Source organism: Geotrypetes seraphini, chromosome 18, assembly GCF_902459505.1.
Source record: "Geotrypetes seraphini chromosome 18, aGeoSer1.1, whole genome shotgun sequence".
NCBI lineage: Eukaryota > Metazoa > Chordata > Amphibia > Gymnophiona > Dermophiidae > Geotrypetes > Geotrypetes seraphini.
This window is the reverse complement of record NC_047101.1, coordinates 2,445,050-2,471,469: the sequence shown is the minus strand read 5'-3', so window position 1 is coordinate 2,471,469 and position 26,420 is coordinate 2,445,050. Positions and strand designations below refer to the sequence as shown.

The 26,420-nt window shown below is 39.3% G+C and overlaps 1 protein-coding gene across 30 annotated transcripts in view; it reads right to left on the bottom strand.

Annotated features, from left to right (window-relative positions):
* Positions 1 to 26,420, bottom strand: part of LOC117351583 (mucin-21-like) — a 62,261-nt gene that overhangs the window by 19,630 nt on the left and 16,211 nt on the right. For 13 of the 30 annotated variants that reach the window (XM_033927040.1, XM_033927044.1, XM_033927049.1 and 10 more), the window contains 19 exons: positions 25,721 to 25,744; positions 25,436 to 25,456; positions 23,281 to 23,304; positions 22,996 to 23,016; positions 20,840 to 20,863; positions 20,549 to 20,569; positions 18,383 to 18,406; positions 18,097 to 18,117; positions 15,964 to 15,987; positions 15,679 to 15,699; positions 13,547 to 13,570; positions 13,262 to 13,282; positions 10,821 to 10,832; positions 10,539 to 10,550; positions 2,584 to 2,589; positions 2,275 to 2,286; positions 1,962 to 1,976; positions 1,633 to 1,647; positions 1,351 to 1,362 (listed from right to left, as the gene is read on the bottom strand). In XM_033927040.1, the coding sequence (XP_033782931.1) occupies positions 1,351 to 1,362; positions 1,633 to 1,647; positions 1,962 to 1,976; positions 2,275 to 2,286; positions 2,584 to 2,589; positions 10,539 to 10,550; positions 10,821 to 10,832; positions 13,262 to 13,282; positions 13,547 to 13,570; positions 15,679 to 15,699; positions 15,964 to 15,987; positions 18,097 to 18,117; positions 18,383 to 18,406; positions 20,549 to 20,569; positions 20,840 to 20,863; positions 22,996 to 23,016; positions 23,281 to 23,304; positions 25,436 to 25,456; positions 25,721 to 25,744 (354 nt within the window). Of the gene's footprint in view, positions 1 to 1,350; positions 1,363 to 1,632; positions 1,648 to 1,961; positions 1,977 to 2,274; positions 2,287 to 2,583; positions 2,590 to 10,118; positions 10,131 to 10,328; positions 10,341 to 10,538; positions 10,551 to 10,820; positions 10,833 to 13,261; positions 13,283 to 13,546; positions 13,571 to 15,678; positions 15,700 to 15,963; positions 15,988 to 18,096; positions 18,118 to 18,382; positions 18,407 to 20,548; positions 20,570 to 20,839; positions 20,864 to 22,995; positions 23,017 to 23,280; positions 23,305 to 25,435; positions 25,457 to 25,720; positions 25,745 to 26,420 lie in introns of all 30 variants that reach the window. The other 17 variants (XM_033927051.1, XM_033927050.1, XM_033927062.1 and 14 more) reach the window with 15 other exon arrangements.

Sequence of the window (26,420 nt, the reverse complement as noted above, 5' to 3'; positions counted from 1 at the left end):
CAAATCCTTTTACTCCGATAGCAGCCAGAGGCAGGGGAAGCAGCAGGGAGCCCTCAATGGCTCTCCCACACCAGCTGGCTGATTGGGAAATGGAAGACGTTAGCCCAGAGCCAGGGAGTTCTGGGGAGAAAACTTGTTCACACGTCCCCATGCAGTGGAAAAGCAGCTCACCTTCAGAGCTGGAGGGAGAGGACAGCATGGAGTTGTAACCCCAGCACAGCAGGTGGGAAGTTTCCTAATTTTTTTAGAATTATACTTTGTTTTGTGAGTGTGTTGTGCTAGCACCTGAGGAACAGGAGGAAAAGGAAAGCCTGTGCTTTTTGCCTTTTTTGTATGTTTTATGCTTGGGGATTGTGTGACCCAGTGAAGTGGCTACAAACCCAGAACTGGTCTTTCAAATTGACACACCTGTGAGAACTGAAGCTCTGGGGAGGGTTCCAGGGAATGGAAAAGTTTCTTTGGGTTTTATTTTTTTTCCTCTGGGATCAGAGCTGTTTCTTCAGCACTGCTTGCCCCCAGGACTGTTCTATGAAAGACTACAGCAGTGAAGCCTTGCAGAGGGGGGGATTGATATCTCTGTTTTGGATTATGTTTTTTTTTCTCTCCTGGAGAGCAGAGCCACCGGCAAGCCCAGGACGGGGCTGCTGTATTAGCACTGTGTGTGGAAAAAACCCAGATCTTCTAGGTTTGCTTTTTTTTTTCTTTTTCTTCTGTGTATGGCAAAGTTTGTAAGTTTGCCTGAGCCTGGAAACTAGATTCTTATTTGAACTATTGAGAGCACTAAAGCACAAGAATCCTATTTTTGATTATTGCTCATTTTTGCCATCTGACATGAATTTGAGTTTGATGAAGCCACATGAATTAAACTGAGAACCGGTTTTTGTTTTGAAACCCAGTGTGGTGAACTTTATTTATGCATTCAGCTAAGAAAACAGCATTGGGCGTGGAAACCACTGGCGGAGTCCAGTTCACAAACATTTACTTCTTGTGGCACAGGACCCCAAGTGGGTCACTCTGGCCTAGCTCAAATGTCCCTGCCACACACCCTAAAGGGAAGAACTATCAGTAATTTTAGAGCAGAACCTTTCATGGGAATGTTACAAAGCAGCAACTCACTGTATTGGGATCAATCAACAGAGGCAGACAAACAAATGAACACACACAGAGAGTTAGACACACATACAATCACAGATACAGACACAGATATGAAGCCAGACACTTACACACACACACACACACACACAGATGTAGATAGAGTGGCTACAAAGAGCAAGATTTTCTGATAGAATATCACCAGTTCAGTACTTTTGACTTTGGCAATACTTCAGAAAAACAAAAGCTTGGACTTACCCCTTGTCCACCCTAAAGGGAAGAATGTGAACAGTGATATTAGAGAAGAACATCTCATGGGAGTGTCATAGAGCAACAATAGAGACAGACAAACATATGAACACAGATGTACACACAGAAGGTACAAACATCTGCTCACAGACACAAATATGAACCCAGACACTCACACACACAGAGATGTAGATAGAGTGGCTACAAAGAGCAAGATTTTCTGATACAATAACACCAATTCAATACTTTTGACTTTAACGATAGTTCAAAAAAACAAAAGCTTGGACTTACCTGAAAAAGATGAGACTAAAGAGAAGATTTAGAGCAGAGATTTTAGAGAAGAACATTTCATGGTAACGTTACAAAGCAGCAACTCACTGTATTGGGATCAATCAACAGAGGCAGACAAACAAATGAACACACACAGAGAGTTAGACACACATACAATCACAGATACAGACACAGATATGAAGCCAGACACTCACACATACATACATACACACACACACACACAGATGTAGATACCATGGCTACAAAGAGCATGATTTCCTGATAGAATAACACCAATTCAATACTTTTGACTTTAACGATAGTTCAAAAAAACAAAAGCTTGGACTTACCTGAGGAAGACGAGACTAAAGAGAAGATTTAGAGCAGAGATTTTAGAGAAGAACATTTCATGGTAACGTTACAAAGCAGCAACTCACTGTATTGGGATCAATCAACAGAGGCAGATAAACAAATGAACACACACAGAGAGTTAGACACACATTCAATCACAGATACAGACACAGATATGAAGCCAGACACTCACACACACACACAGAGATGTAGATAGAGTGGCTACAAAGAGCAAGATTTTCTGATAGAATAACACCAATTCAATACTGTTGACTTTGGCAATACTTCAGAAAAACAAAAGCTTGGACTTACCCCAGCTTGATGCTAAAGGGAAGAATGTGAACAGTGATATTAGAGAAGAACATTTCATGGTAACGTTACAAAGCAGCAACTCACTGTATTGGGATCAATCAACAGAGGCAGACAAACAAATGAACACACACAGAGGTTAGACACACATTCAATCACAGATACAGACACAGATATGAAGCCAGACACTCACACACACACACAGAGATGTAGATAGAGTGGCTACAAAGAGCAAGATTTTCTGATAGAATAACACCAATTCAATACTTTTGACTTTGGCAATACTTCAGAAAAACAAAAGTTTGGACTTACCTTAACCTAAAGGGAAGAATGTGAACAGTGATATTAGAGAAGAACATCTCATGGGAGTGTCATAGAGCAACAATAGAGACAGACTAACATATGAACACAGATGTACACACAGAAGGTACAAACATCTGCTCACAGACACAAATATGAACCCAGACACTCACACACACAGAGATGTAGATAGAGTGGCTACAAAGAGCAAGATTTTCTGATAGAATATCACCAGTTCAGTACTTTTGACTTTGGCAATACTTCAGAAAAACAAAAGCTTGGACTTGCGTGAAAAGGAACAGCTTGATGCTAAAGAGAAGATTTAGAATTGTGATTTTAGAGAAGAACTAGAGAATGACACTGAAGACCTGGCTCTTCTCCAAAACATAACCCCGTCCCCTTCGTGGCACTCTCACACCTAACCTCTCTTCTTTCTTACTTATATAATTCCATTGGAGTTCCGTTCCTTCCCTAACCTTGTAAACCATGTCGAGCTCCATCTGCGGAGATGATGCGGTATATAAACCCAAGATTTAGTTTAGTTTAGTTTAGACACGGGGAAAAAATTTGACCCCGTCACTGCCCCGTCCCCAGCCCACCGTCCCCTTCACCACCCCGTCCCCGCCATTCCCTTCACTGCCCGGCACTGTCACCACCATCCCCTTCACCGCCCCGTCACCGTCCCCGCAGCATCCATATAAGTACTGCAATATTTAGCTTATGCCTTCCTTATAAATCAAAGTTCTGGCTGCTGAACTAGAGAAAGAGATGTTCAACTGGCAGGGCTTTGTTTATAAATTTTTATCAACACAACTAATATACTACTTTATCCTAAAGCAAAAAAAAAAAAAAAAAAAGAAAATAAATAAAATAAATTTTCAACCTTTGTTGTCTGGTTTCTGCTTTACTCATCTTCTCATTCAATTCCTTCCATCCACTGTGTGTCTTCTCTCTGCGTCTGCCATTTGCTCCGTTACTATGCCTCTCCCTTCACCCCTCCCCCCAATTTGTCTGGCACCCATCTTCTTCCCTCCGCTCCCCCATAGTCTGGCATCTGTCTTCTCCCCACTCTGTCTTCCACATTTCCCTTCAGGGTCTGTTCCTGTCCACCCTCCTTCAATGTCTGTTCTATTCCTTTCTACCACCATACTTCCTTCCTACTTCACCATCTGTTCTTTCTACCACCCTTCAGCTCCTCGCGCGCGGCCTATCTATCTATCTACCTTCCTCCCTCTTACTTTAAAAATAAAAAGAAATGATTTTTTTTAGCTACTAGAACAGGAGCTTTTGCTCAGTGCATTGTGCTGCGCTGTGTTGTGTTGTGCATTGCAGGGATTCTCAAGTTAGTGTTGTGTGATTTGAAAACCTGAGACTACTGTGAGAGTTCCTGCACTGTGTAGCTCAGATTCACAAAGAGCCACACAGTGCAAGGAGGAAAGGCTCCCACTTCTATGACCCTAGAAAAGAAGGTAAGTGAGTCTGAGGCCTAGCTGGGAAATGGAGGGAGTAGTTGCAAGGGGTAAGGGCTGGTTGATCACTAATTGGCATGCATGGGAGAGGGAGATTGACTGGATTGTTGTTTGTGAAGGATAAAGATTCTTTAACTGGCTTGTGGAAGTACATGATTTGTGCTACTGCTACTACTTATCATTGCTATAGTACTAGGCATACTCAGCACCGTACACTGCAAGATTTTATACAGACTGCAGATACCAATTGAATTTATTGGGATCCCAATGTAAAGCACATTACAGAAGTGCAGGTAAGATTACACAGACTTAGCTAACTATAGGGAGAGAAAAGCCATCGAGTAGGGAGCAACATGAGTTCACATAAGTCCAGGGCAATTGAAACCTCTAACATACTTCGTATGGTATAGTGATAATATGCTCAGAGGTATTTTACATGTGTCTAACCTCTCTCTTATCCCCATGTTCTTTCTAAAATAAGTTATAACTGTAGTGAGCTGGCATTCATCTCTGGCTGGCAAAAGTGGGCTTACAATCTTTTGTCAGTTTTATACAAGGAAATAGACAAGCATAAGAGCCAGGAACACGCGCGATCACGTGGTCCAGCAGCCCCCATCCACCCAATCGCTGCGTTCTGCCATCTCCCTCCCTGCACCTCACTTCAGATGCAGAGTTTGCCGGTTTTCTTTATCGCCCAGCCGCACGTGTTCAAAAAGCCGCTGCTCAGTTGTTCAATATTCTCCTCTGACGCAACCGGAAACAGGAAGTTGCAGGAGAGGAGAAGATGGAACAACTCGAGCAGCCGCGCATATCAGGGATCAGGGAACACGCGGCGAGAGTGTGCATGCTAGATATATACAGTGGTACCTTGGATTACGAGCATAATCCGTTCCAGGAGCATGCAGGTAATCCAAAATGCTCGTTTATCAAAGCGAGTTTCCCATAGGAAATAATGGAAACTCGCTTTGATACGTTCCCACCCCCCGAGGCCAGCGGCGCTGCTCTATCCTCCCCCACGAGAACCGCCATTATTCCCCCTGAAGGCCACCACTGCGATCCGGCACCCTCCCCCCCGCAATCCAGCCCCCTCCCCTTCCTGCTATCCGCCCCCCCCCCCCGCGATTCAGCACCCCCCCCCCGTCGTGATTCTGCACCCCCCCGTCATGATTCAGCACCCCCATCACGATTGGGCACCCCCCCCCCGCCGCTTCTTACTGTCATCCGGGCCTGGGCACCGCACCGGCACCTGCATGTCCTGTGCGTTGGTGCCGGTGCCCGAAGATCGGCCTCCTCTTCTTGCTGGGCCTTGAGCATCTGCGCATGCTCAAGGCTTGTGAGTTCACGCTCTCTCTGAGATTCTCGGAGATCTCGGAGAGAACGTGAACTTATATGAAAAGGAACAGCTTGAGGCTAAAGAGAAGATTTAGAGTTGTGATTTTAGAGAAGAAGGGGTACGCCACTACCTAGGATAGGGGTAGGGCCGAAGCCAGATCAGGTCTTCAGGATATCCACAATAAATATGCATGAGATAGATTTGCATCTCAAGGAGGCAGTGCATGCAAATCCGTCTCATACATATTCATTGTGGATATCCTGAGAACCTGACCTGGCTCTGGCTCTCGAGGACCGGAATTGCCTACCCCTGTCCTCCCTGTCCTAGGACAAGCAGGATGAGTCAGTCATATATGGGTAATGTCCCATCAGCTCCCATTTTCGGATAAGCTCTCCTATAGCTTACAGAGATTTTTTTCTCTCTCTGAACACGTGCAGTGTCCAGGGCCCCACTGGGCAGGCCCGAGCACCACCCATTTCCTCCTGCTTCCCCATAATCCCCAGTCTTTAGTCTCCACCCGTTCCCATTGGTGGGATTTTCTACAGATCTCCATTACAACTTTTCTACTCATCACTTGAAGATGCCTGAATCATCAAAGAAATGCCTGGGATGCAGGAGAAGGATGAATGCACTGGATCCTCATGAATTGTACGTCCGCTGATTGGATCTGGCGCACGAAGACCAGCCCTTCTTGCATTGTGCCAGCCTGTTTTCGCGAGCAAGCATGCTGAGGAAGAGGGCATTGAGAAACTCCATGAAAAGGAGAGAAGCCTGCAAATCAGCCTGCACGAGCCAGCCTGATCGGAAGGCAGCAACGGGTGATGTAAAATCGGCAGAGGTTAGGAGCCTCCAGGATGTCCTGGCCCAGCAACTCCCCCACTGTCTGCATCCTGCCCTGAGCCCCTGCAGGCAGATGAACAAGGTAAGTCCCTGTATGCAGACGATAGCGGTTCCCCCTATCTGCCTGCTTTGGAAAACTTCTGAGAACTCCTGCAGCCATGAGGGTTATGCCCCTCCAACCTCCCGATCTGAAAAAAAGAAACTCAATGTTTCTTTCCCTCATGGGGACCAGCAGACCTCTACCACCTCCCTGAAACCACCCCCATCCCTGGGATGACCCTCATGTCGGGAAAAACCTCTGCAGCACCTGAGTCTGCCTTTCCCTATTTCTTCCCTCTCTGAGAACTCCATTAAGCTCCGGAGTTCAGCCATGTGCAGGGCAGTTGGCAACCAATTCCAGAAGTGTCCCTCCTTCCTTCCTCAACCACCAGCCATGATGGAAACTGCTGGCAACCAATTGCAGCACAGACTTTCCCTTCCTCCCTGGCAACAGGGGCAGTCCCGGGGAGCTCTCCACAGAGTGTGGGCGCTGATGTCATCAGTGATGCGGCATGTCAGACCACGCCTCCCCAATGATGGGGGTTGAAACTCCTCAGCCTCAGGAACTTGGGCAGAAAGTGCTTTTCCACAGCTCACAGCCAGAAGTAAAGGCGTATGCAGCGCTGTACAGTTTAACTTACAATAGACAGTCCCTGCTCAGAAAAGTTTACAATCACAGCAGTAGAAGCCCACGCAAGAGGCACCATCACCATTCTTCCTCTGCCTCCAGGCATAGCAGATAATGTAGCCAGGGACACTGGCACAGACAAGGGGTGCATCCTGCCCCTCTCTGCAGGCTCAGCCACTCACAGGAATGACCCCAGAGAATGTCAGCAGGGTATGTAGAGCCACCCAACCAGTCAAGCGGAGCAGCACATGAACCTGCAAACCACCAGAGTTGGTCCAGCAGCAGCAGTTAATCCTCCTGCTGACCCAGCTCCTCTCTCAGCGGGCAACACTCCCCCAATGCCCAACAGCATGGCATGTTCCAGTGGAAAGCCATGCACCTAAGCAACAGAGGAACAGCCAATCAGCAGACAGAACAAGGAGCAGCAAACCAGCCTTCAGCCATGCCCACGAGTCACAACCCACAACCCCCTCCCCCCAAAAAAAAAAATGAGGACCTAACCTAACCCAAGTTCCTCTAGAAACTCACAGCCCTTCTCCAGATCCATGTGGGTGGACCACCAGAACCCAAGACAGACTCCTACAATGCCTGGACAACTCGAGGCAGGCAGTGGAGATTCTGGTCCTCAAAAACCTCCTGGACTGCAGAGACAAATTCATACTATCATTCCCCTCTTTAAAAGGCATCTCCCATACAGGAAAACTTGGAACATCCCTCTTCTTCAAGATCACCGAGCTATGGAACAGCTTATCTGCCCCTCTTCGAAGTTCGCCCTCCCTCCAACGCTTCAGAAAACATTTGAAAACTTGGCTTTTCTCTAAAATGTAACCACTCCCTCCCTCTCCACCCTACTTAGTCCCCTCCTTCTTTCCTTTCCACCAAGCCCTTCTTCTTCCCTTTGGAGTTCCTTTCTTTAGTAATTCCTGTAAACCGTGTCGAGCTCTACTTCCATGGAGATGATGCGGTATACAAACTTAAGGTTTAGTTTAGTTCAGTTTAGACAAGATTTGGCAGACCTCTTCCTCAGGGCAACCAACATCTAAGAGACTGGAAGTGAAGTACCACATCCTTCTGGTCCCAGGATTCGACAAACCACAGCATTCACACAAGTCCATTTTGGTAGCCTCGGCGCTCAAGAGAAACAAGACAGCATGACCCCCCTCCAACGCCAGATCCAGATGCAGCTTTATCAGGAGGCCATAGAGAGAAATATAAAACAGGGCCTCCAGGTCGCCACCAGTAGTCCAGTAGACTCTCTCACCCCTCCTCCATGAGTTAGAGGAATGCAGCAAGCACCTCTTCAAGGCAGCCTTTGACATCTTTGAAAAATCCAGCCGCACAGGGGGAGCAGCCATCCTAGCCCAGCGCTTAGCCTAGCTTTGTGCCCCGGCGCTTCATGATGACTACCACGAGTCTCTAGCAATTGCACCATGCACAGGAGATAACCTGTTCAGAGACAAGGTTAAGGAGACAGTCGACCCAACAACAGCATGCTAGCAGCAGTCAGGGCCCCAGAGCTCACAACAGTGCAATAACTCCGATGCAAACAAGCGCCACCCAAGGGACTGGGGCAACCAGCTACGAGGGTGGGGTATGTTAAGGCAAACCCTTTTACTCCGATAGCAACCAGAGGCAGGGGAAGCAGCAGGGAGCCCTCAATGGCTATCCCACACCAGCTGGCTGATTGGGAAATGGAAGACGTTAGCCCAGAGCCAGGGAGTTCTGGGGAGAAAACTTGTTCACACGTCCCCATGCAGTGGAAAAGCAGCTCACCTTCAGAGCTGGAGGGAGAGGACAGCATGGAGTTGTAACCCCAGCACAGCAGGTGGGAAGTTTCCTAATTTTTTTAGAATTATACTTTGTTTTGTGAGTGTGTTGTGCTAGCACCTGAGGAACAGGAGGAAAAGGAAAGCCTGTGTTTTTTGCCTTTTTGTATGTTTTATGCTTGGGGATTGTGTGACCCAGGGAAGTGGCTACAAACCCAGAACTGGTCTTTCAAATTGACACACCTGTGAGAACTGGAGCTCTGGGGAGGGTTCCAGGGAAAGGAAAAGTTTCTTTGGGTTTTATTTTTTTTCCTCTGGGATCAGAGCTGTTTCTTCAGCACTGCTTGCCCCCAGGACTGTTCTATGAAAGATTACAGCAGTGAAGCCTTACAGAAGGGGAGTGATATCTCTGTTTTGGATTATGTTTTTTTTTCTCTCCTGAAGAGCAGAGCCACCGGCAAGCCCAGGACGGGGCTGCTGTATTAGCACTGTGTGTGGAAAAAACCCAGATCTTCTAGGTTTGCTTTTTTTTTTCTTTTTCTTCTGTGTATGGCAAAGTTTGTAAGTTTGCCTGAGCCTGGAAACTAGATTCTTATTTGAACTATTGAGAGCACTAAAGCACAAGAATCCTATTTTTGATTATTGCTCATTTTTGCCATCTGACATGAATTTGACTTTGATGAAGCCACATGAATTAAACTGAGAACTGGTTTTTGTTTTGAAACCCAGTGTGGTGAACTTTATTTATGCACTCAGCTAAGAAAACAGCAGTGGGTGTGGAAACCACCTGCGGAGTCCAGTTCACAAACATTTACTTCTTGTGGCACGGGGCCCTGAGTGTGTCACTCTGGCCGAACCAAATGTCCCTGCCACACACCCTAAAGGGAAGAACTATCAGTAATTTTAGAGCAGAACCTCTCATGGGAACGTTACAAAGTAGAAACTCACTGTATTGGGATCAATCAACAGAGGCAGACAAACAAATGAATACACACATAGATTTAGACAGACATACAATCACAGATACAGACTCAGATATGAAGCCAGACACTCACACACACACACACACAGATGTAGATACCGTGGCTACAAAGAGCAAGATTTTCTGATACAATAACACCAGTTCAATACTTTTGACTTTAACAATAGTTCAAAAACACAAAAGCTTGGACTTATCTGAGGAGGATGAGGCTAAAGAGAAGATTTAGAGCAGAGATTTTAGAGAAGAACGTTACAAAGCAGCAGCCCACTGTATTAGGATCAATCAACTGAGGCAGACAAACAAATGAACACACACAGAGATTTAGACAGACATACAATCACAGATACAGACACAGATATGAAGCCAGACACTCACACACACAGAGAGAGATGTACCGTGGCTACAAAGAGCAAGATTTTCTGATAGAATAACACCAATTCAATACTGTTGACTTTGGCAATACTTCAGAAAAACAAAAGCTTGGACTTACCTTATGGTCATGCTAAAGGGAAGAATGTGAACAGTGATATTAGAGAATAATATCTCATGGGAGTGTGATAGAGCAACAATAGAGATAGACTAACATATAAACACAGATGTACACACAGAAGGTACAAACATCTGCTCACAGACACAAATAACACCAATTCAATACTGTTGACTTTGGCAATACTTCAGAAAAACAAAAGCTTGGACTTACCTTACGGTCATGCTAAAGGGAAGAATGTGAACAGTGATATTAGAGAATAATATCTCATGGGAGTGTGATAGAGCAACAATAGAGATAGACTAACATATAAACACAGATGTACACACAGAAGGTACAAACATCTGCTCACAGACACAAATAACACCAATTCAATACTGTTGACTTTGGCAATACTTCAGAAAAACAAAAGCTTGGACTTACCTTATGGTCATGCTAAAGGGAAGAATGTGAACAGTGATATTAGAGAATAATATCTCATGGGAGTGTGATAGAGCAACAATAGAGATAGACAAACATATGAACACAGATGTACACACTGGAGGTACAAACATCTGCTCACAGACACAAATATGAACCCAGACACTAAAACACACAGAGATGTAGATAGAGTGGCTACAAAGAGCAAGATTTTCTGATAGAATAACACCAATTCAATACTTTTGACTTTGACAATACTTCAGAAAAACAAAAGCTTGGACTTACCCCTTTTCCACCCTAAAGGGAAGAATGTGAACAGTGATATTAGAGAAGAACATCTCATGGGAGTGTCATAGAGCAACAATAGAGACAGACAAACATATGAACACAGATGTACACACTAGAGGTACAAACATTTGCTCACAGACACAAATATGAACCCAGACACTAAAACACACAGAGATGTAGATAGAGTGGCTACAAAGAGCAAGATTTTCTGATAGAATAACACCAATTCAATACTTTTGACTTTGGCAATACTTCAGAAAAACAAAAGCTTGGACTTGTGTGAAAAGGAACAGCTTGATGCTAAAGAGAAGATTTACAGTTGTGATTTTAGAGAATAACCTCTCATGTGAACGTTACAAAGCAGCAACTCATTGTATTTGGATCAAACAACAGAGGCAGACAAACATATGAACACACACAAAGAGGTAGGCACATATATGTTCACAGATACAGACACGGCACACACTCACAGATGTAGATACCATGGCTAAAAGAACAAGATTTCTGGATACAGTAACACCAAAAGATTAGGCTTACCACAATGTCAGTACCCTGATTGTAAATGCATTATGAGAATAAAAGAACTTCTGCTATTTCCATCATTGGAGTAACACTGCGGAACAAATTAACTGGACCGCTAAGGGCTCTATCTGATATTCAGAAGTTCACAAAATGCTTATAACTACACTATCTAGAGAAGCATTTCAATAAAAGATGTATTGCCTAATGCTGGTTTTATGATGAACTGTACTGTGAGGGTCTACGAAACTATGGCGTTTTAAGATGTAACTACTCATCTATACTTTAAGATATTTCTAAAAGCCTTGTTTGTTCCATTTTGTGTATGTTACTCTTGTAAGGCCGCCTAGGAAAATTTTTTAAATAAATAAGAATGAGAGCAGTGAATCACTTTATTGACATTCATCAATAGAGGTAGACAGAGTGGCTGCCAAAGAGGAAGATTATTGGTGACTGTTAATGTTTTTTATATTAAGAAAGCCAAGGACCCAATAAAACCCCTGAGGAAGGCATTTTTCTAGAAGTTGGCCTGTGTTTGGCTTTTATCTTGTGTGTCACTTGTGACTATATATATCCTTTTTGGATGGTTTTAAAGATTATTGTTTTGAAGTCATTTGGGGACTGCTATATCTACAATGTTATATCTTCAATGCTATATCTACAATGTTTTTGTTGTTTTGCTGCTTCATCTCCTTTCTGTAACATTTTGTTCTTTTGTCCTAACCATTACTGGTGCAAGATATGGTGTTCAGTTCTGATGAATCTGAGATTTTCAAACAAATCTCTGTAACTCTAGGTGATGTAATGGGCCTCTTGGACAAACTGAACAGTAGCAAATCAACTGGACTGGATGATATACCCAGAGTGCTGATAAAAATGAAAAATGAAATTTCAAATCTATTGTTGGTAATTTGTAATTTTTCATTAAAATGCAGCATAGTACCAGAAAATAGAGGGTGGCCAACTTAATGCTGATTTTTAAAAAGTGTTCCAAAGGTGTTCTGGTAAAGTATAGACCTGTGAGGCTGATGTCAGTGCTGGGCAAAATGGTAGAGATTATTATAAAGAACAAAATGACAAAATCTTGTATGCATGGATTAATGAAAGAAAGCCAACATGGATTTAGACAATCTGCTGCATTTCTTTGAAGGTATGAATGAATATGCGGATAAAGGTGAGCCATTTGATCAAGTTGAAGTTTATTTAAAATTTGATTAAACGCCTATCTTGAATTCTAGATAAAATACAATAGTAAAAAAAAGGGGGAATACAAAATTAAAACAAAGCCATATACAAACTAAATACAAAGCGAAAAATGACAAATAACAAGAGGGAAAGAGCAGGAACCACAATAAAGTTTAGGCCAGAAGACATTAACAAAAAAAACAATGGGAATAAAGGAAAACAAATTCAATACTGCTGAATACATTTTGACAGGAATAAAAAGAAGAAAGAAGTTAAAAAAGAAAAAGTAAGATTAATGTACAAAAGCGTCTTTAAAAATGAAACATTTCAATGCCCCTTTAAATTTCTCTAAATTTGTTTCCGCTCTTATGTGTAAAAGCAAGGAGTTTCAAATCATGAGAACGGTCATTGAGAATCTTGTCCTACGACGAGTACTGATAATCTTTAATGAGGGTACGAAAAATAGATGTTGAGTTGTAGAATGAGAGCAGTGATTGTAGACAAGAACTTCTCATGGGAAAGTCCTAGAGCAGCAAAGTAATTTTAATGGCATCAATCAATAGAAATAGACACATATATGCTCACCGATATAGACACAGATATGAACACAGACACGCAAATTTACACAGAGGTAGACAGATTGGCTACAAAGAGCAACATTTACTGACACAATAAAACCAATTTGATTCTTTTGACGTCGGCAATAGTTCAGAAAAACAAAAGCTTGCACTTACATTACCAGAAGCAGCAGGAGCCTAAGAGAAGATTTAGAGCAGTGATTTTAGAGAAGAACTTCTCATGTGAAAGTCCTAGAGCAGCAAAGTCACTTTAATGGCATCAAACAATAGAGGTAGACACACATATGCTCACCCACTCCGACATAGATATGAACCCAGATATGCAAATTCACACAGAGATAGACACAGTGGCTACAGAGATCTATATTTTCTGATAAAGTTCCATCTGTTTAATACTTTATACTTTTGCAATAGATCAGAAGAAATCAAGTTTGGACTTACTTGACCGGTACCTGTGGTGTTAGTCTAAATAGAAGAATGAGATCATTGATTTTAGAGAAGAATTTCTCACAGGAAACTCACAAAGCAGCAAAGTTGAGATCAGTCAATAGAGACAGACAAACATATGAACACACACAAAGAGGTAGGCATATATATGTTCACAGATACAGACACGGCACACACACACAGATGTAGATACCGTGGCTAAAAGAACAAGATTTCTGGATACAGTAGCACCAAAAGATTAGGTTTACCATAATGTCAGTACCCTGATTGTAAATGCATTATGAGAATAAAAGAACTTCTGCTATTTCCATCATTGGAGTAACGCTGCGGAACTAATTAACTGGACCGCTAACGGCTCTATCTGATATTCAGAAGTTCACAAAATGCTTAAAACTACACTATTTAGAGAAGCATTTCAATAAAAGATGTATTGCCATATGCTGGTTTTATGATGAACTGTACTGTGAGGGTCTACGAAACTATGGCGTTTTAAGATGTAACTACTCATCTGTAATTTAAGATATTTACAAATGCCTTGTTTGTTCCATTTTGTGTATGTTACTCTTGTAAGGCCGCCTAGGAAAATTTTTTAAATAAATAAGAATGAGAGCAGTGAATCACTTTATTGACATTCATCAATAGAGGTAGACACAGTGGCTGCCAAAGAAGAAGATTATTGGTGACTGTTAATGTTTTTTATATTAAGAAAGCCAAGGACCCAATAAAACCCCTGAGGAAGGCATTTTTCTAGAAGTTGGCCTGTGTTGGCTTTTATCTTGTGTGTCACTTGTGACTATATATATCCTTTTTGGATGGTTTTTAAGATTATTGTTTTGAAGTCATTTGGGGACTGCTATATCTACAATGTTATATCTTCAATGCTATATCTACAATGTTTTTGTTGTTTTGCTGCTTCATCTCCTTTGTGTAACATTTTGTTCTTTTGTCTTAACCATTACTGGTGCAAGATATGGTGTTCAGTTCTGATGAATCTGAGATTTTCAAACAAATCTCTGTAACTCTAGGTGATGAAATGGGCCTCTTGGACAAACTGAACAGTAGCAAATCAACTGGACCGGTTGGTATACATCCCAGAGTGCTGATAAAAATGAAAAATGAAATTGCAGATCTATTGTTGGTAATTTGCAATTTTTCATTAAAATGCAGCATAGTACCAGAAAATAGAGGGTGGCCAACTTAATGCTGATTTTTAAAATGTTTTCCAAGGTGTTCTGGGAAACTATAGGCCTGTGAGGCTGATGTCAGTGCTGGGCAAAATGGTAGAGATTATTATAAAGAACAAAATGACAAAATCTTGTATGCATGGATTAATGAAAGAAAGCCAACATGGATTTAGTCAATCTGCTGCATTTCTTTGAAGGTATGAATGAATATGCGGATAAAGGTGAGCCATTTGATCAAGTTGAAGTTTATTTAAAATTTGATTAAACGCCTATCTTGAATTCTAGATAAAATACAATAGTAAAAAAAGGGGGAATACAAAATTAAAACAAAGCCATATACAAACTAAATACAAAGCGAAAAATGACAAATAACAAGAGGGAAAGAGCAGGAACCACAATAAAGTTTAGGCAAGAAGACATTAACAAAAAAAAACAATGGGAATAAAGGAAAACAAATTCAATACTGCTGAATACATTTTGACAGGAATAAAAAGAAGAAAGTAGTTAAAAAAGAAAAAGTAAGATTAATGTACAAAAGCGTCTTTAAAAATGAAACATTTCAATGCCCCTTTAAATTTCTCTAAATTTGTTTCCGCTCTTATGTGTAAAAGCAAGGAGTTTCAAATCATGAGAACGGTCATTGAGAATCTTGTCCTACGACGAGTACTGATAATCTTTAATGAGGGTACGAAAAATAGATGTTGAGTTGTAGAATGAGAGCAGTGATTGTAGACAAGAACTTCTCATGGGAAAGTCCTAGAGCAGCAAAGTAATTTTAATGGCATCAATCAATAGAAATAGACACAGATATGAACACAGACACGCAAATTTACACAGAGGTAGACAGATTGGCTACAAAGAGCAACATTTACTGACACAATAAAACCAATTTGATTCTTTTGACGTCGGCAATAGTTCAGAAAAACAAAAGCTTGCACTTACATTACCAGAAGCAGCAGGAGCCTAAGAGAAGATTTAGAGCAGTGATTTTAGAGAAGAACTTCTCATGTGAAAGTCCTAGAGCAGCAAAGTCACTTTAATGGCATCAAACAATAGAGGTAGACACACATATGCTCACCCACTCCGACATAGATATGAACCCAGATATGCAAATTCACACAGAGATAGACACAGTGGCTACAGAGATCTATATTTTCTGATAAAGTTCCATCTGTTTAATACTTTATACTTTTGCAATAGATCAGAAGAAATCAAGTTTGGACTTACTTGACCGGTACCTGTGGTGTTAGTCTAAATAGAAGAATGAGATCATTGATTTTAGAGAAGAATTTCTCACAGGAAACTCACAAAGCAGCAAAGTTGAGATCAGTCAATAGAGACAGACAAACATATGAACACACACAAAGAGGTAGGCATATATATGTTCACAGATACAGACACGGCACACACACACAGATGTAGATACCGTGGCTAAAAGAACAAGATTTCTGGATACAGTAGCACCAAAAGATTAGGTTTACCATAATGTCAGTACCCTGATTGTAAATGCATTATGAGAATAAAAGAACTTCTGCTATTTCCATCATTGGAGTAACGCTGCGGAACTAATTAACTGGACCGCTAACGGCTCTATCTGATATTCAGAAGTTCACAAAATGCTTAAAACTACACTATTTAGAGAAGCATTTCAATAAAAGATGTATTGCCATATGCTGGTTTTATGATGAACTGTACTGTGAGGGTCTACGAAACTATGGCGTTTTAAGATGTAACTACTCATCTGTAATTTAAGATATTTCCAAATGCCTTGTTTGTTCCATTTTGTGTATGTTACTCTTGTAAGGCCGCCTAGGAAAATTTTTTAAATAAATAAGAATGAGAGCAGTGAATCACTTTATTGACATTCATCAATAGAGGTAGACACAGTGGCTGCCAAAGAAGAAGATTATTGGTGACTGTTAATGTTTTTTATATTAAGAAAGCCAAGGACCCAATAAAACCCCTGAGGAAGGCATTTTTCTAGAAGTTGGCCTGTGTTGGCTTTTATCTTGTGTGTCACTTGTGACTATATATATCCTTTTTGGATGGTTTTAAGATTATTGTTTTGAAGTCATTTGGGGACTGCTATATCTACAATGTTATATCTTCAATGCTATATCTACAATGTTTTTGTTGTTTTGCTGCTTCATCTCCTTTGTGTAACATTTTGTTCTTTTGTCTTAACCATTACTGGTGCAAGATATGGTGTTCAGTTCTGATGAATCTGAGATTTTCAAACAAATCTCTGTAACTCTAGGTGATGAAATGGGCCTCTTGGACAAACTGAACAGTAGCAAATCAACTGGACCGGTTGGTATACATCCCAGAGTGCTGATAAAAATGAAAAATGAAATTGCAGATCTATTGTTGGTAATTTGCAATTTTTCATTAAAATGCAGCATAGTACCAGAAAATAGAGGGTGGCCAACTTAATGCTGATTTTTAAAATGTTTTCCAAGGTGTTCTGGGAAACTATAGGCCTGTGAGGCTGATGTCAGTGCTGGGCAAAATGGTAGAGATTATTATAAAGAACAAAATGACAAAATCTTGTATGCATGGATTAATGAAAGAAAGCCAACATGGATTTAGTCAATCTGCTGCATTTCTTTGAAGGTATGAATGAATATGCGGATAAAGGTGAGCCATTTGATCAAGTTGAAGTTTATTTAAAATTTGATTAAACGCCTATCTTGAATTCTAGATAAAATACAATAGTAAAAAAAGGGGGAATACAAAATTAAAACAAAGCCATATACAAACTAAATACAAAGCGAAAAATGACAAATAACAAGAGGGAAAGAGCAGGAACCACAATAAAGTTTAGGCAAGAAGACATTAACAAAAAAAAAACAATGGGAATAAAGGAAAACAAATTCAATACTGCTGAATACATTTTGACAGGAATAAAAAGAAGAAAGAAGTTAAAAAAGAAAAAGTAAGATTAATGTACAAAAGCGTCTTTAAAAATGAAACATTTCAATGCCCCTTTAAATTTCTCTAAATTTGTTTCCGCTCTTATGTGTAAAAGCAAGGAGTTTCAAATCATGAGAACGGTCATTGAGAATCTTGTCCTACGACGAGTACTGATAATCTTTAATGAGGGTACGAAAAATAGATGTTGAGTTGTAGAATGAGAGCAGTGATTGTAGACAAGAACTTCTCATGGGAAAGTCCTAGAGCAGCAAAGTAATTTTAATGGCATCAATCAATAGAAATAGACACAGATATGAACACAGACACGCAAATTTACACAGAGGTAGACAGATTGGCTACAAAGAGCAACATTTACTGACACAATAAAACCAATTTGATTCTTTTGACGTCGGCAATAGTTCAGAAAAAACAAAAGCTTGCACTTACATTACCAGAAGCAGCAGGAGCCTAAGAGAAGATTTAGAGCAGTGATTTTAGAGAAGAACTTCTCATGTGAAAGTCCTAGAGCAGCAAAGTCACTTTAATGGCATCAAACAATAGAGGTAGACACACATATGCTCACCCACTCCGACATAGATATGAACCCAGATATGCAAATTCACACAGAGATAGACACAGTGGCTACAGAGATCTATATTTTCTGATAAAGTTCCATCTGTTTAATACTTTATACTTTTGCAATAGATCAGAAGAAAATCAAGTTTGGACTTACTTGACCGGTACCTGTGGTGTTAGTCTAAATAGAAGAATGAGATCATTGATTTTAGAGAAGAATTTCTCACAGGAAACTCACAAAGCAGCAAAGTTGAGATCAGTCAATAGAGACAGACAAACATATGAACACACACAAAGAGGTAGGCATATATATGTTCACAGATACAGACACGGCACACACACACAGATGTAGATACCGTGGCTAAAAGAACAAGATTTCTGGATACAGTAGCACCAAAAGATTAGGTTTACCATAATGTCAGTACCCTGATTGTAAATGCATTATGAGAATAAAAGAACTTCTGCTATTTCCATCATTGGAGTAACGCTGCGGAACTAATTAACTGGACCGCTAACGGCTCTATCTGATATTCAGAAGTTCACAAAATGCTTAAAACTACACTATTTAGAGAAGCATTTCAATAAAAGATGTATTGCCATATGCTGGTTTTATGATGAACTGTACTGTGAGGGTCTACGAAACTATGGCGTTTTAAGATGTAACTACTCATCTGTAATTTAAGATATTTCCAAATGCCTTGTTTGTTCCATTTTGTGTATGTTACTCTTGTAAGGCCGCCTAGGAAAATTTTTTAAATAAATAAGAATGAGAGCAGTGAATCACTTTATTGACATTCATCAATAGAGGTAGACACAGTGGCTGCCAAAGAAGAAGATTATTGGTGACTGTTAATGTTTTTTATATTAAGAAAGCCAAGGACCCAATAAAACCCCTGAGGAAGGCATTTTTCTAGAAGTTGGCTTGTGTTTGGCTTTTATCTTGTGTGTCACTTGTGACTATATATATCCTTTTTGGATGGTTTTTAAGATTATTGTTTTGAAGTCATTTGGGGACTGCTATATCTACAATGTTATATCTTCAATGCTATATCTACAATGTTTTTGTTGTTTTGCTGCTTCATCTCCTTTGTGTAACATTTTGTTCTTTTGTCTTAACCATTACTGGTGCAAGATATGGTGTTCAGTTCTGATGAATCTGAGATTTTCAAACAAATCTCTGTAACTCTAGGTGATGAAATGGGCCTCTTGGACAAACTGAACAGTAGCAAATCAACTGGACCGGTTGGTATACATCCCAGAGTGCTGATAAAAATGAAAAATGAAATTGCAGATCTATTGTTGGTAATTTGCAATTTTTCATTAAAATGCAGCATAGTACCAGAAAATAGAGGGTGGCCAACTTAATGCTGATTTTAAAATGTTTCCAAGGGTGTTCGGGGAAACTATAGGCCTGTGAGGCTGATGTCAGTGCTGGCAAAATGGTAGAGATTAGTATAGAAAGAACAAAATGACAAAATCTTGTATGCATGAGTAATGAAAGAAAGCCAACATGGATTTAGTCAAGTCTGCTGCATTTCTTGAAGGTATGAATGAATATGCGGATAAAGGTGAGGCCATTTGATCAAGTTGAAGTTTATTATAAAAATTTGATTAAACGCCTATCTTGAATTCTAGATAAAATACAAGAGTAAAAAAAGGGGGAATACAAAATTAAAAGCAAAGCCAATACAAACTAAATACAAAGCGAAAATATGACAAATAACAAGAGGGAAAGAGCAGGAACCACAATAAAGTTTAGGCAAGAAGACATTAACAAAACAAAAACAATGGGAATAAAGAAGGACAAATTCAATACTGCTGAATACATTTTGACAGGAATAAAAAGAAGAAAGAAGTTAAAAAAGAAAAAGTAAGATTAATGTACAAAAGCGTCTTTAAAAAATGAAACATTTCAATGCCCCTTTAAATTTCTCTAAATTTGTTTCCGCTCTTATGTGTAAAAGCAAGGAGTTTCAAATCATGAGAACGGTCATTGAGAATCTTGTCCTACGACGAGTACTGATAATCTTAATGAGGGTACAAAAAAATAGATGTTGAGTTGTAGAAGTGAGAGCAGGTGATTGTAGACAAGAACTTCTCATGGGAAAGTCCTAGAGCAGCAAAGTAATTTTAATGGCATCAATCAATAGAAATAGACACATATATGCTCACCGATATAGACACAGATATGAACACAGACACGCAAATTTACACAGAGGTAGACAGATTGGCTACAAAGAGCAACAGTTACTGACACAATAAAACCAAATTTGATTCTTTTGACGTCGGCAATAGTTCAGAAAAGACAAAAGCTTGCACTTACATTACCAAAAGCAGCAGGAGCCTAAGAGAAGATTTAGAGCAGTGATTTTAGAGAAGAACTTCTCATGTGAAAGTCCTAGGAGGCAGCAAAGTCACTTTAATGGCATCAGAACAATAGAGGTAGACACACATAGCTCACCCACTATCCGACATAGATATGAACCCAGATATGCAAAATTCACACAGAGATAGACACAGTGGCTACAGAGATCTATATTTTCTGAATAAAGTTCCATCTGTTTAATACTTTATACTTTTGCAATAGATCAGAAGAAATCAAGTTTGGACTTACTTGACCGGCACCTGTGGTGTTAGTCTAAATAGAAGAATGAGATCATTGATTTTAGAGAAGAATTTCTCACAGGAAACTCACAAAGCAGCAAAGTTGAGATCAGTCAATAGAGACAGACAAACATATGAACACACACAAAGAGGTAGGCATATATATGTTCACAGATACAGACACGGCACACACACACAGATGTAGATACCGTGGCTAAAAGAACAAGATTTCTGGATACAGTAGCACCAAAAGATTAGGTTTACCATAATGTCAGTACCCTGATTGTAAATGCATTATGAGAATAAAAGAACTTCTGCTATTTCCATCATTGGAGTAACGCTGCGGAACTAATTAACTGGACCGCTAACGGCTCTATCTGATATTCAGAAGTTCACAAAATGCTTAAAACTACACTATTTAGAGAAGCATTTCAATAAAAGATGTATTGCCTAATGCTGGTTTTATGATGAACTGTACTGTGAGGGTCTACGAAACTATGGCGTTTTAAGATGTAACTACTCATCTGTAATTTAAGATATTTCTAAATGCCTTGTTTGTTCCATTTTGTGTATGTTACTCTTGTAAGGCCGCCTAGGAAAATTTTTTAAATAAATAAGAATGAGAGCAGTGAATCACTTTATTGACATTCATCAATAGAGGTAGACACAGTGGCTGCCAAAGAAGAAGATTATTGGTGACTGTTAATGTTTTTTATATTAAGAAAGCCAAGGACCCAATAAAACCCCTGAGGAAGGCATTTTTCTAGAAGTTGGCCTGTGTTGGCTTTTATCTTGTGTGTCACTTGTGACTATATATATCCTTTTTGGATGGTTTTTAAGATTATTGTTTTGAAGTCATTTGGGGACTGCTATATCTACAATGTTATATCTTCAATGCTATATCTACAATGTTTTTGTTGTTTTGCTGCTTCATCTCCTTTGTGTAACATTTTGTTCTTTTGTCTTAACCATTACTGGTGCAAGATATGGTGTTCAGTTCTGATGAATCTGAGATTTTCAAACAAATCTCTGTAACTCTAGGTGATGAAATGGGCCTCTTGGACAAACTGAACAGTAGCAAATCAACTGGACCGGTTGGTATACATCCCAGAGTGCTGATAAAAATGAAAAATGAAATTGCAGATCTATTGTTGGTAATTTGCAATTTTTCATTAAAATGCAGCATAGTACCAGAAAATAGAGGGTGGCCAACTTAATGCTGATTTTTAAAATGTTTTCCAAGGTGTTCTGGGAAACTATAGGCCTGTGAGGCTGATGTCAGTGCTGGGCAAAATGGTAGAGATTATTATAAAGAACAAAATGACAAAATCTTGTATGCATGGATTAATGAAAGAAAGCCAACATGGATTTAGTCAATCTGCTGCATTTCTTTGAAGGTATGAATGAATATGCGGATAAAGGTGAGCCATTTGATCAAGTTGAAGTTTATTTAAAATTTGATTAAACGCCTATCTTGAATTCTAGATAAAATACAATAGTAAAAAAAGGGGGAATACAAAATTAAAACAAAGCCATATACAAACTAAATACAAAGCGAAAAATGACAAATAACAAGAGGGAAAGAGCAGGAACCACAATAAAGTTTAGGCAAGAAGACATTAACAAAAAAAAACAATGGGAATAAAGGAAGACAAATTCAATACTGCTGAATACATTTTGACAGGAATAAAAAGAAGAAAGAAGTTAAAAAAGAAAAAGTAAGATTAATGTACAAAAGCGTCTTTAAAAATGAAACATTTCAATGCCCCTTTAAATTTCTCTAAATTTGTTTCCGCTCTTATGTGTAAAAGCAAGGAGTTTCAAATCATGAGAACGGTCATTGAGAATCTTGTCCTACGACGAGTACTGATAATCTTTAATGAGGGTACAAAAAATAGATGTTGAGTTGTAGAATGAGAGCAGTGATTGTAGACAAGAACTTCTCATGGGAAAGTCCTAGAGCAGCAAAGTAATTTTAATGGCATCAATCAATAGAAATAGACACATATATGCTCACCGATATAGACACAGATATGAACACAGACACGCAAATTTACACAGAGGTAGACAGATTGGCTACAAAGAGCAACATTTACTGACACAATAAAACCAATTTGATTCTTTTGACGTCGGCAATAGTTCAGAAAAACAAAAGCTTGCACTTACATTACCAGAAGCAGCAGGAGCCTAAGAGAAGATTTAGAGCAGTGATTTTAGAGAAGAACTTCTCATGTGAAAGTCCTAGAGCAGCAAAGTCACTTTAATGGCATCAAACAATAGAGGTAGACACACATATGCTCACCCACTCCGACATAGATATGAACCCAGATATGCAAATTCACACAGAGATAGACACAGTGGCTACAGAGATCTATATTTTCTGATAAAGTTCCATCTGTTTAATACTTTATACTTTTGCAATAGATCAGAAGAAATCAAGTTTGGACTTACTTGACCGGCACCTGTGGTGTTAGTCTAAATAGAAGAATGAGATCATTGATTTTAGAGAAGAATTTCTCACAGGAAACTCACAAAGCAGCAAAGTTGAGATCAGTCAATAGAGACAGACAAACATATGAACACACACAAAGAGGTAGGCATATATATGTTCACAGATACAGACACGGCACACACACACAGATGTAGATACCGTGGCTAAAAGAACAAGATTTCTGGATACAGTAGCACCAAAAGATTAGGTTTACCATAATGTCAGTACCCTGATTGTAAATGCATTATGAGAATAAAAGAACTTCTGCTATTTCCATCATTGGAGTAACGCTGCGGAACTAATTAACTGGACCGCTAACGGCTCTATCTGATATTCAGAAGTTCACAAAATGCTTAAAACTACACTATTTAGAGAAGCATTTCAATAAAAGATGTATTGCCTAATGCTGGTTTTATGATGAACTGTACTGTGAGGGTCTACGAAACTATGGCGTTTTAAGATGTAACTACTCATCTGTAATTTAAGATATTTCTAAATGCCTTGTTTGTTCCATTTTGTGTATGTTACTCTTGTAAGGCCGCCTAGGAAAATTTTTTAAATAAATAAGAATGAGAGCAGTGAATCACTTTATTGACATTCATCAATAGAGGTAGACACAGTGGCTGCCAAAGAAGAAGATTATTGGTGACTGTTAATGTTTTTTATATTAAGAAAGCCAAGGACCCAATAAAACCCCTGAGGAAGGCATTTTTCTAGAAGTTGGCCTGTGTTGGCTTTTATCTTGTGTGTCACTTGTGACTATATATATCCTTTTTGGATGGTTTTTAAGATTATTGTTTTGAAGTCATTTGGGGACTGCTATATCTACAATGTTATATCTTCAATGCTATATCTACAATGTTTTTGTTGTTTTGCTGCTTCATCTCCTTTGTGTAACATTTTGTTCTTTTGTCTTAACCATTACTGGTGCAAGATATGGTGTTCAGTTCTGATGAATCTGAGATTTTCAAACAAATCTCTGTAACTCTAGGTGATGAAATGGGCCTCTTGGACAAACTGAACAGTAGCAAATCAACTGGACCGGTTGGTATACATCCCAGAGTGCTGATAAAAATGAAAAATGAAATTGCAGATCTATTGTTGGTAATTTGCAATTTTTCATTAAAATGCAGCATAGTACCAGAAAATAGAGGGTGGCCAACTTAATGCTGATTTTTAAAATGTTTTCCAAGGTGTTCTGGGAAACTATAGGCCTGTGAGGCTGATGTCAGTGCTGGGCAAAATGGTAGAGATTATTATAAAGAACAAAATGACAAAATCTTGTATGCATGGATTAATGAAAGAAAGCCAACATGGATTTAGTCAATCTGCTGCATTTCTTTGAAGGTATGAATGAATATGCGGATAAAGGTGAGCCATTTGATCAAGTTGAAGTTTATTTAAAATTTGATTAAACGCCTATCTTGAATTCTAGATAAAATACAATAGTAAAAAAAGGGGGAATACAAAATTAAAACAAAGCCATATACAAACTAAATACAAAGCGAAAAATGACAAATAACAAGAGGGAAAGAGCAGGAACCACAATAAAGTTTAGGCAAGAAGACATTAACAAAAAAAACAATGGGAATAAAGGAAGACAAATTCAATACTGCTGAATACATTTTGACAGGAATAAAAAGAAGAAAGAAGTTAAAAAAGAAAAAGTAAGATTAATGTACAAAAGCGTCTTTAAAAATGAAACATTTCAATGCCCCTTTAAATTTCTCTAAATTTGTTTCCGCTCTTATGTGTAAAAGCAAGGAGTTTCAAATCATGAGAACGGTCATTGAGAATCTTGTCCTACGACGAGTACTGATAATCTTTAATGAGGGTACAAAAAATAGATGTTGAGTTGTAGAATGAGAGCAGTGATTGTAGACAAGAACTTCTCATGGGAAAGTCCTAGAGCAGCAAAGTAATTTTAATGGCATCAATCAATAGAAATAGACACATATATGCTCACCGATATAGACACAGATATGAACACAGACACGCAAATTTACACAGAGGTAGACAGATTGGCTACAAAGAGCAACATTTACTGACACAATAAAACCAATTTGATTCTTTTGACGTCGGCAATAGTTCAGAAAAACAAAAGCTTGCACTTACATTACCAGAAGCAGCAGGAGCCTAAGAGAAGATTTAGAGCAGTGATTTTAGAGAAGAACTTCTCATGTGAAAGTCCTAGAGCAGCAAAGTCACTTTAATGGCATCAAACAATAGAGGTAGACACACATATGCTCACCCACTCCGACATAGATATGAACCCAGATATGCAAATTCACACAGAGATAGACACAGTGGCTACAGAGATCTATATTTTCTGATAAAGTTCCATCTGTTTAATACTTTATACTTTTGCAATAGATCAGAAGAAATCAAGTTTGGACTTACTTGACCGGCACCTGTGGTGTTAGTCTAAATAGAAGAATGAGATCATTGATTTTAGAGAAGAATTTCTCACAGGAAACTCACAAAGCAGCAAAGTTGAGATCAGTCAATAGAGACAGACAAACATATGAACACACACAAAGAGGTAGGCATATATATGTTCACAGATACAGACACGGCACACACACACAGATGTAGATACCGTGGCTAAAAGAACAAGATTTCTGGATACAGTAGCACCAAAAGATTAGGTTTACCATAATGTCAGTACCCTGATTGTAAATGCATTATGAGAATAAAAGAACTTCTGCTATTTCCATCATTGGAGTAACGCTGCGGAACTAATTAACTGGACCGCTAACGGCTCTATCTGATATTCAGAAGTTCACAAAATGCTTAAAACTACACTATTTAGAGAAGCATTTCAATAAAAGATGTATTGCCTAATGCTGGTTTTATGATGAACTGTACTGTGAGGGTCTACGAAACTATGGCGTTTTAAGATGTAACTACTCATCTGTAATTTAAGATATTTCTAAATGCCTTGTTTGTTCCATTTTGTGTATGTTACTCTTGTAAGGCCGCCTAGGAAAATTTTTTAAATAAATAAGAATGAGAGCAGTGAATCACTTTATTGACATTCATCAATAGAGGTAGACACAGTGGCTGCCAAAGAAGAAGATTATTGGTGACTGTTAATGTT